The sequence below is a fragment of the Corvus hawaiiensis genome, chromosome 8 (genome assembly GCF_020740725.1).
Source record: "Corvus hawaiiensis isolate bCorHaw1 chromosome 8, bCorHaw1.pri.cur, whole genome shotgun sequence".
In the NCBI taxonomy this organism is placed as follows: Eukaryota; Metazoa; Chordata; class Aves; order Passeriformes; family Corvidae; genus Corvus; species Corvus hawaiiensis.
In genome coordinates, this window is record NC_063220.1 from 28,024,478 (window position 1) to 28,035,340 (window position 10,863).

Below are 10,863 nucleotides of genomic sequence, written 5' to 3' on the forward strand. Positions count from 1 at the left end.
AAAGAATCAGAACCACCACAAAATTAAATAGACCATTTACAACACCACCACCCTTTAAAAAATCACAAGAAAAAAAACCCAAATAAAATAACATCAAGGGAAGTCTCCCCAGTTGCTGGGGAGCAACTATTTGTTCATTTGAAGTTTATCTATGGCTTTCACATTCTCCTCCTTCCCTGCCTACATTCTTCACAAAAAAACGTAATAGCAACTCTGAGCCACACCAAATCACAATTAATGTACTGTAACTGTAAGACTTCATGCCAGTGTTACTGTAAGAGTTATCAAAAGAGCATTAGTCTCCAAAATCTACAGATTTTTGTCAGCAGCTTGAATTGTGATTTTAGTGGAGTGAACTGATGCGAAGAGTTACTATTTCCAACTCTCTCACCTGTGCATCCCTGACCATCTGGCTACACAAAACCCTCACGCTATGTTTACCACAGACTACCATATACTGCTGGACAAACAGTTTTGTGTAGACTTTAAAATGGCAATTCATTTTAATAATCGGAATAAATTCAGTGGTAACACTTAGGACTTCATTCATTAGGGAGACCCTTGAACAGCAGATTTTTTTTATAGTTTATTTTTCTAAGTGATTAAACAAATAGGACCAAGCTAGAATCACTTGGCAGTATACAGACAACCTGAATGTATTCATACGCATATAGGTTGGATTTCAAACTGACAAACTTACCTTCAAATCATGTGAGCAGGTAAATTTGTTAAGTAAGGCAGTTTGGATTAGTTCCCATCGACTTCCAGCAGTTCTATCCCCATTCTTTAAAGTAAAAACCCAAAAGAAAGTCAGATTGAGTCATTTGAAACAGAAAGACACATTTACTAATAACTGCCATCTGTAAAATTGGTCAGTGAAAAGACTGAGTGTATTTAATGGAGGCTATAAGAATTCTTCATTCCTGAACCAAGTATAGATAACTATTATGGAGTTTTTACTACAGGACACGCTTGCTGATTATATCCACCCTAGTCTGAAGTATTTCAGTGGGTATGTTTATGTCTCAAGCAGTGACAATACCAGATCAACAAACCACGCAGGGCTAATCTCTGCCTACGTCTTAGCAGAACAAGCCAGATACACCTCACTATCAGCAATACCTGACAGAGTATTATAATCCAACTGTGGTTACAAATTCATTCACATCTGTTGAAACTGCAAATTACTTCACACATGCACACAATATATAACATAAAAATATGTAAGTAAATAAATATATCACTTATAAGGAGTTCAAGTTTACAGTCCATATAAGTACAGAAATATATATATCATCAAATCATTAGCTAGGCAAAATAATTACAAGGGAAAAAAAGTCTTCTGCTCTGTCTGAAGCATCATGACCCAAATTCCAGTTTTTCAGACTTCATTTTCTAATTCCACAGTCAGTTTGACAATTGAGCAAATGCAGTAAAATGAAAACTCATCTATGTGTAAACAAACTTATTTGATTACACAAGTGTAAATACTTAATCTTACCTCATCCTCTACAGGATATAAATTTTGTTCTGAGCAGGGCATTTTAACATGCTTGTTGTCCCACAAATCGTTGTAGTGAGTTGGAAAAGGTTTAGGTACCTCTCCTTCCCTTAGAAGATCTACCTGTTAACACAGAAGAGAAGGCAAAAAAAAAAAATCAGACTCTACTTTCAGTTTTTAAATGGAAGAAATAAAAAGTAAGCAAAAATACAGTTTTAAAAGTTCTCATGTACAGCCATCCTGTCTGGAAAGGGGAAAGCTACCAACTCACCACTGAGAGCTACACAGAAAAAGAATCCATCTGTTAATCTAACATTATACTTGTTGAAAAGAACGCCACCTTATCATTAGACCTCTTGAAACACACTCAAATAAAGGTAATATATTCAATTACTATATATCCAATCACCAGCTGAAGATATCCTCATTTATTAATTTAAGTATCTACATATTTTCATCCAAACATATTCAAAATGTAGTTACAAATGTACCCATAGTCATGTGCAGAAGTAGTATTTTTAACCTAACACTCAAAGGGATGAGAAATCATTATAGATAGAGCAATACCTCGAATCTACTCCAGAACAAACTCAAATTTACTTACAGAACATCAAAAAAAGTAAAAACAAACACCATGTTCTTGAAGACCTAACTTGTTATACAGCCCTTTGGCAGCACTAAGTGTCTCAGAGTACGTGTTTGAACTAAATGTGGCTTTCTTTTGGTTGGGATTTATCCATAACCTTACAGGTTTCTGGTCACATTTTATTTCAACAATATTTAGGCTGCCTTTTACTCCAAAGGATTAAAGGCAAACATACCAGATTTGATCTAAAATGCAGCGGTAAAACTGCTAGAAACTCTGCTTCATTCTTTGTCTTTTCCATATCTTGAATATCTTGAGCCGTTTGTGTGTCTTGAACCCAAACCAGAATCACATTAAAATAAAAACAGAGCATGAAAATGTTGGAAGTACCAATTTTACTTGTAGGCGTATTTAAATTCCTACACTTTACAACTCAGTCAAGGAAGCACACACACCTCCACGCAGAAGAAAAATACTTGCCCCTAACAAGACAGAGGCAGTAAAACCATTATTATGTTTCTTCTGGATCGTAATATCCTAATTCTCTGCACCAGAATAGCCAATTTTCAGGAGAATCAGTTGCCCAGTCTGCATGCAAGGTATGGAAAAGAAACAGTACTAGCAGGATGCCAAAATGTAAGACTAACACATGGCATTTCGTGTTATTGAACACTTCAGGCACAACTCTGATTTGAGGCAATGCAGTGCATTACTGTACCCTGACAGTCACGGTGTGGTTGGCTGAGGGCCGCAGGTGAGGCAGGCGGGCCCCACACACTGGCATCCTTCTCATCTCCTCAATCGGGGTTCCAAACCATTTCTTGTTGCTTGGAAGAGGGGGTGGTGTATATTTAGCAATCTTCCTTCCCGGCCTCTGGGGTTTGAATTCACACTTTTCTTTCCTGCTGTTAAAATAAAATGCATTGAAACTTTTTATTTGCACTGAAAAAACAGGTAGGCAAATACACAAACTTCCATTGCAGAGTTACAACAATAATAGTTTATTTGCCAGCCTTTGCTGTGGCCTCAGGCCAAAGCTTTACTTGGGGGAAAACTCCCACCACCACCAGCTTTCCCCTGCCCAACACACAAAGTACATGTCTACAAAAACACTCCTCTCTACAGGCTGACAAACCCCTTCACAGATCTGCAGTAGGTTAGCAAGGCAGAATATCCCTCTGCAGAGCCATGCTCCTTCCCAACAGGGTCTGTTTATCCATGGACAATGCCTCAGTAAAGATGTGCAAAACTACTTTCTTGCCCGACTTGAAGGACTTGAGTCAAGTAAAATAATTGCATGTCATACCAAAATACACAGCCCTTTTGTTTCTGCTCACTCCTTAGATGCTTATTCACTTTCTCAGCTCCTACTGAAACGTAAGGTCTTCAGAGCAGAGATTATCCTTTTGTCCTTCCACAACACCTGGCATGCAGAGTCCTGTGCCATGTTCAGGACTCCTATTTCCATTACTGCAGTGTGTAACCACCAGTCCTTCTCTCTCCCAAATTATGAATAGAGCCAAACAAAACAAACCGAAAAAACCCCCAGACCCAAAAACATCAACAAAAACCCCCAAACATCTCTACAGTGGCTCTCAAAAGCGAATTTTTCCATGTCTATTTCAATCAAAGCATCAATAGCACTGATGGTTTAACAAAATAGATTCACTGTTTTCAACAAATGAAACTAGTAAGAATTGTAATTGCACTGGACAAACATATCCTTTAAAGACCCCATGAATAGCCCCATTAAAAATAAGTTATTTCAATCTGATGTCAGTTTTCTTTGTATCTTTAAATACATTTTGCAAAACTCTTTATACAATCCAGCCTCTGAAATTCTATCACCAAAGAGGAAATCCCCAAGCATGAAAAAAACAGATGAAGAGGCAGACAGAATGCTACCTTTTCTCCTCAACTTTAGATATCCTCATGAAGTGAGAGGTGATTTTGGAGTCTCTCTTCACACCCTGTTTTGCACCTTTGCATTCTGATGATGGAGCAGGAGAGATCCCAGGTGACTTTGTATGCAGGCCGTCCTCTTTAACAGAATTATCTACTTCCTCAAAGCTTTCACAGCCCTTGGCAGAAAAACGTGATTTCCTTGACTCCAATTCAGCATCCCCATATTGAATTCTAAAAGATTTGTTTATGGGTTTTGACATATTAATCTCCTCTCGTTCATCCAGAAATGGACTTGTTTCTTCATCGGCCTCTGACCCATGGCAGCTATTTTTAGAATTATCCACATCCATCGGCGATTCTGGCTCACTTTCTTTCTCAAAAGCAGGCGAGTCCCCTGAACTGCTCTGACATTTGCTCAGTTTCCCAGGACCTCCAAGATCAGAGATACAGGCATCACAACCAGCATCTGAAAGTGGACTTTCTGGAACTACATCCCCTTCCTCTTGTTCACCCATTGAACAGAGAGAATTGCAACTCTTCAGCTTCTGTGAATTGCACGAAGCCACTTGTCCATCTGTCTCGATGGCTTTTGAAGAAGGTTTTGAATTTCCTGGTTTTGAAGCCCGGCCTGATGATAACTTCCTCTGAGCCCAAGTGGCACTGCTTTCTTCACAGCCTTTCTGCTTGCCAGTTTTGTGCATCTGATCAATGTTGGCATTTTTAAAGAGGTCTCCAGACTGCAGACCCTTCACAGGATCTGTATCTAAGACTGCATCTTTGTCCTCAGCCTCCCAGCTACACATGCAGCCTGTCTGAGGCAAATTTACTTGCTTTGCACCAACTTCCACAGATATTTTTGCATAATTTTGCTGACAAGTATTCTCTAGCTTTTTCACATCATGCTCACAAAAGTTATCTTTTTTAATGGAAGTCATCTTAGGATTTGCTTCAGTATTGTTATTAATTTTGCTGTGTAAGCTGTGGAAGAGAAGTAAGGGAATTCAATGTCTTACTTCCAAATGAAATTTCTGTGCATATTTTTTTTAAGCAACAATGATAAACAAACAATAGGAAGTACAGATTTTTATTCATTCTACTCTGTAAATAAGCACTACCAGGATCAACAAGTTTTACTGCACTAAGGAATGTAGCTCACTAGCAACCTATTTCCATTTAAAGGCTCCAAAGGATGATCAGCCAGTTGCTTACCTCAGGAATCTATTCCTGTCATTCATTATCCTTATTTTCAAATCTAAACAATACGAGGCTATTATTTAGATATTTTCTCCAGATGAAAAAAAAAATTAGAAGCTGTGATAAGAGTCCTCCCTAACTTTCATTTTTATCCATTAAATAAATGAGCAAGGAAATCAATGGTGTTATGGCCATTCCCTCAGAGCTACAAATTCATCTTTTAGAAGAGCAGGGCACAGCTCTGCTCCACAGTCTCCTATTACTTACTCCCTTACTCTTATAAACAGCCCATGACTCTTGAAAAAAACTCCATTCAAAAGCTCAAGGGTAAAATACATTTCAAACTGATAAGAAAAAAGATGCACTAAATCAGGGGCTTTTAAGAGGAAAGTAACCAGATTTGTCTTTGTGTAAGGCAGTGCAGGATAGAAACGTATCTTAATGGTTACAAAGGGAAATGAAGTGAGTTTTGTATGATCAGGTGTTAGAAAGTTGTTTCACATTTAGATATTAATTAATGTGTCAGCGTATTGATAATTACTTAGAAGACACGTGAATATAAAAAAAAATCTGACTAGTCTTGATGAATACATCACTCTGAACAATATCTTCTCCTGAATGTATTGTTACAACACAGTATATTCCCAGTGCAAACTGAGCACGCTAAACTCTGTATGCCTGATCACTGCCCAGCTTCCCATTTACACTAAATAGGAAAATATGCAATTACCACACAACTCTAAATTCAGCCACTGAACACTTTAATAATTATAGATTCCTAAAAGCATTAATTCTCTTCATGAATGGTAACAGATCGTCTTCTAAAAGACCACTCAGGATAAGGAGAGCTGATAGCTTGAAACTTCATCCACAGGATGATTACTTGAAAACAAAAGGATTTTAGTGGGGTTTATTTCTTGATAATTTAAATTCCCATGTAGGCATTTATTCCTGCAAATTTTGATGAACAAAAACGAGAGTTACAATACTGCTGCCATCTCAATGACTCTTTAAAGGTACTGACGATATCTGTTGCGAACTTGAGAAATTAAACCTAACACAAAGACAAATTTAAATTAAAATTGTGATGTTAACTGCAATAGGCACATTAAATGTTTACACAACTAAAGGCTTCTTAGAGCTGCCTAGGCTCTAATCTGTCAGCAGGGATGGAGGAGAGCATAGAACAGCAATACTCTAAATGGAATTTTAAAAAAATAAAATAATTCATTCCCTCCTTAAGAATCCTCTTAACATCCTTGATTTAGTGCAACCTCTAAGCCTGTAATTAGCTCTACATACTTCTGTATTAATCATTATCACAAGTCTTTCCAGCTGTTTTTAACACTGCTACGGACTTCAATCTTTATTTATTAGCAAACATCAATGAAAAATAAAACAGCACATTTGCAATTGCAACTACAGAAAAATAATATCTGATATTCCTCTGCACCAGATAGTTAAATTCTTTGGAGTATAATTTTAATGCTGCCTTGCAATCACTGCTCCTGACAGACCACATTAGCCAAAAATATAAAACTTTATCTGATAACATTCAGCAGCAAAATTTTGTAACATCTTTCATTAAAAAACATCAATGCACCTGTAAATTCTGGCTGTATTAAATCAAGCTGCACATGTTTAAACTACAATCACAGTCCACTGAGACAAACCAAAACAGATTTTTGTCTGTAAATTAACAGCAAAACAGTGAATTGATCACAGCACTATCAGCAAAAATCTGCAACTGTTAAGTGTCCTATGTCAAACAAAAATAAAAGCAGAACTGTTGACCAAAGACATAATCTGATATCACAACTAAATTGATCCAGTGTTTGGCTGCCAATGGAAGCAACACTCCCACTTTGCCTTCCCTTGCTCCAGGTTCTCATCTTTTTCTTTGCAGGAGCCAATGTATTTATTCATGTAAACAGTGAGGTGCTTCAGTAATCGATGTCAGCAATATGTTTGGGCTTGGGTGTTTAGAGGGGATGGCGGGGACCAGGCAGCTGCTCGTAGTGAAAATGTCTCAGTTTGTTACTCAAGAGGATGTGCCAAGCTAAGGAAAGAAATGGGGCTACCTCCATTCAGCCAGCTGTACTGGCAACCTGCACTTTTAGCTCCCACCAGGCCCCCTCAAAGAACACAACTTTTGAACATGCTTATGTTGTGCTTCTTACCTTTTGGACTCCGTTGTCTTGGGTCCTTTATTCTCCAACCAACTGGTAATTGTCCGCTGCTTACAAACTGAAAAACCACAGTTCACTGTTATTACATGAAACATGATAAAACTGCAATATCATTGCATATGAAAAAGATAACTTGTACTGGGTGAAGATAAAAACACCTACAATTAAGCACTCATTAGCAGCTCTATTATACAAAGCATCCAGACAGTAGCAGTATTAAAACTACATGTGATGCAATATTTAATTTGCATCAGTCAGCAGCTGTAGGTTTTGTAATAATATTTATAAATTCCAGGCTTGGTCAATGGTGGGATTTGTTTCATCCAGCTTTTTTTTTTTTAATATAGTTAAAAGGTTAAAAATATACAGTGATTTTGTATATATTTTGTACTTTCCAGCCCCCATCATTACCTTTAATCACTACCACAGTGAGCCCCAAAAACATCTGCGGAATATTGGAATAAAGAGGCAACCTGACATAACTTAAAATCAAAAAAGAAGAAAACAAGGCATCTTTGAGGACCCATCCAAGAATTTTATTTGTATGTAGCATACTGTGAAACATAAGGCTCAATATAAGCACAGCACACACCAGAAGTGATAAGCACTCAGGACTTTTTCTTTTCTCCTCCATCCATAAACAGTTCGAAAACTTCTCAGTGCTTACTCCTCTAAACAGCAACATAATGAAGGATACATTTTTTTCAGATTTATTACCAACAACACAGTTCCAGTCTTATCTGTGTGTTGTTGCAGTTCAGACAAGCTTTCAACAGAACAGCAACATGTGAACTAATTATGCAGCGACTTGGGGGGGGAATAGGGAGAAAAAATTCAAAGCAATTCTTTCAAAAATGGAAAACAGTCTTCATTAGTTTAAGGGATGTTTAGTTTTATTGTTGTTATTCAAAGATACTCTGCAAATTTGGCAACTAGCTTCAATTCCTTTTCTTTCCATTTGCCAGGAGAAAGCCACCACTGACTGTGCAAGGTGCTTGCTCACTGCTTTCAACTGGGTGAGCAACAGCTGGAGTACCTTACTGTAACAATAGCTTTGCAGAACTGAAAAGCCAATAAAGCAGATCTGGTTCTTCTGATTCTGAGTGAATATGGGAAGTCTTAGCTGTGTTCTGCAAACGGGGATTGTGTAACTTGTAAGAAAGACAGCTTAGGCCATCAGTAACTTAAGAGAGATCGTTTCATAAACACTTTCCCTAACATTCAAGGCCTTGAACACTTTTATACAGCTGCTTATCAAATACCCTCATCAGAGGATATCGGAATTTTTAGAATGAGACGTAATCTCCAGAAAATACTAAAATCATTTTCAGTTCTTCTGTAATGGCACAAACAATAGTGCAAAACTGCCACCATGTAACTGGGTTACCAGGAAGCAATGTCAAGCTGGATGGAGGGTCCAAGCACAGGGATACCTGTGCCATCATCAGCCATTCAGTGTTTCAAAAAACACTCAGCTTCACCCCACTCAGACAAAAATAGCAGACTGACAGATTTTATGAACTAAAATATTTTTATTTCCAAAGATGCACTAAACTTAAATCTAGTAGTCATTCTGATTAGCAAATTTCACCTTCTTACATTTGAAGTGTTAATCCAAATTGCCTAAAGGTAAGCAGCCATAAAAAAAAAACCAAAAACCCTGAAGAGACATGTTAAAACATGGGACAAATAAACCTCTTCAAAGGCAGCTGATTACCTCTTGAGGTTTAAACTTGTGCTGAGGAAGAAATACTTATTCATTAGCACAATAAATAGAAATGATGGCAGCAGCACCAGAACAGAACGAAACGGCTTTAGTTTGAACTGCAGCATCTGAGCAGCCATATAAGCCCTCCAACCAATGTAACACACATCACTTTCATACTTCCAGCAAGGCTTTTTGCTACAGATAAGGTGGTGAAAACAAGAGGCAACAAAAAGACAGCACATGCTTATTCTCAGCATAAACAGCAGAACCAGACTTTGCTGTCTTGGCTTTTTTTTTAAATGGCATCTTTATTTCTACTCAAGATTCCCCAAATCAGTCCCATAAAACAAAACACTCCCTACAATCTACCTTTGAGGAAAACAACTTAAGTAAGAATCTTCTAAAAATTATCACTCTGTAGGAGTGTACACCTCTAACTCCAAACTATTATCTACTCAAAGTTGCCTCTCAGGGGTTAGAGAGGTTTAACTCATCAGTTGCAGATGACCGCAAGTCTGTCTGTGGTCTTTTTTCCCCTTCCATGCACTCCTCTCTGTTCCTGAAAGAAGTGTTTCACTGTGCACTAAAATTTTATTTTGTCAGCGTTAGCTCCAAATAGAAAACAAAACTAAGGTAGCCACGTGGGAACTTCGTCTACACAGCTTTGTTAGGCGGCAGAAGGACCAGGCACCCCACCCCACGGGCCAGCAGCGCTCCAGGCTGGCAGCCACGTGCTTATGTGAGCTCCTGTCATTACCCTTGGCTTTTCCTGTGTGACAGCCTGGCACAACCCCCACTGAAAGCCCTTTTTCCCGCAGCAAGTATCCGTCCCCTCCCTTGCGGAACACGCTACCTTTAGCGGCTCATACCTCTCTTCAATGATTTGCACTGTTAGTGGAAACTTGCAAAGAATCAGGCATAAAACCAATATAAAGATCCTGCACCCAAAGCCGTCCCCAAGGGGAAGCAGCGCGCACGGACCACCGGGCTGGGATACGGGGGACACGCTGGCACCGGGAAGCGAAGTTAAGAGAGAATGCCAGCCCGACGAGGAAGGGCAGCTCCGGGGAGGCTCGGTGCACAGGCACATGCGGTCCCCGCCGTTCAACGCTGCCCACGCCGGCAGCAGCACGGCAGAGATGCCATGACTGGCAGAGAGGGACACGGCGACGCGGCGGAGCCCCCGGCCCGGTCACCTCCTCCTCCTCCCGCCCAGCCCCAGGCGCGACGGCGGGCGGGTCGGGCTGGCTGGGGGCGCCGAGCAGCGCTCCCGGCTCGGGCCAGTTCAGCGCTGCCCAGGCCCTGCAGGCACCGCCGGCCCGTCCCCGCACCCCGACAGCGAGCAGGCGGCCAAAAGAGGCGGGAGCGGCACAGATCCCAGCGAGCCCCGCTCCCGCCGCCCCGGGGCTGGTACAAACCTTTATTCCCCACGGCGGTGGCGGAGCTGCTGCCCCCGGGCCCCTCCTGCCGCTCTCCCTGGGAGCCGCCGCCGGGGCTGCCGGGGCCGGGCCGGGCTCTCTTCCGCGGGGGTTCCCGCCCGCAGCCCGCGCTCATCCTCGGCGGGGCCGCCCTGCCCGCCGGGGCCGGCCGGCACCCGCCCCCCGGGGACGGCGCAACGCTGCGGCAGCGGCTCCGCCCGTCCGCATCCTCCGTCCCGCACGCCGGGCTCTTCCCAAGGCGCGGGGGGCGCGGCGGGGCCGGGAACGAGCGGCGTCCAGCAAGCGGGGCCCAGCGCTCGCAGCAAGATGGCGGCCGGCGCGCCTCACCCCGTCGCCATGGC

At 41.2% G+C, this 10,863-nt stretch overlaps 1 protein-coding gene across 2 annotated transcripts in view; it reads right to left on the reverse strand.

The window, feature by feature from the left end:
• PARG (poly(ADP-ribose) glycohydrolase) overlaps window positions 1-10,842 on the reverse strand; it is a 62,487-nt gene extending 51,645 nt beyond the window's left edge. The window contains exons 1-6 of one of the 2 annotated variants that reach the window (XM_048311143.1): window positions 10,502-10,842; window positions 7,367-7,433; window positions 3,993-4,970; window positions 2,806-2,992; window positions 1,502-1,624; window positions 701-784 (exon numbers count right to left, since the gene is read on the reverse strand). In XM_048311143.1, coding sequence (XP_048167100.1) covers window positions 701-784; window positions 1,502-1,624; window positions 2,806-2,992; window positions 3,993-4,970; window positions 7,367-7,433; window positions 10,502-10,637 — 1,575 coding nt within the window. In that variant the 5' untranslated portion in view covers window positions 10,638-10,842. The remainder of the gene's footprint in view (window positions 1-700; window positions 785-1,501; window positions 1,625-2,805; window positions 2,993-3,992; window positions 4,971-7,366; window positions 7,434-10,501) is intronic. The other variant, XM_048311142.1, reaches the window with a different exon arrangement.
• Window positions 10,843-10,863: the final 21 nt, after the last annotated feature.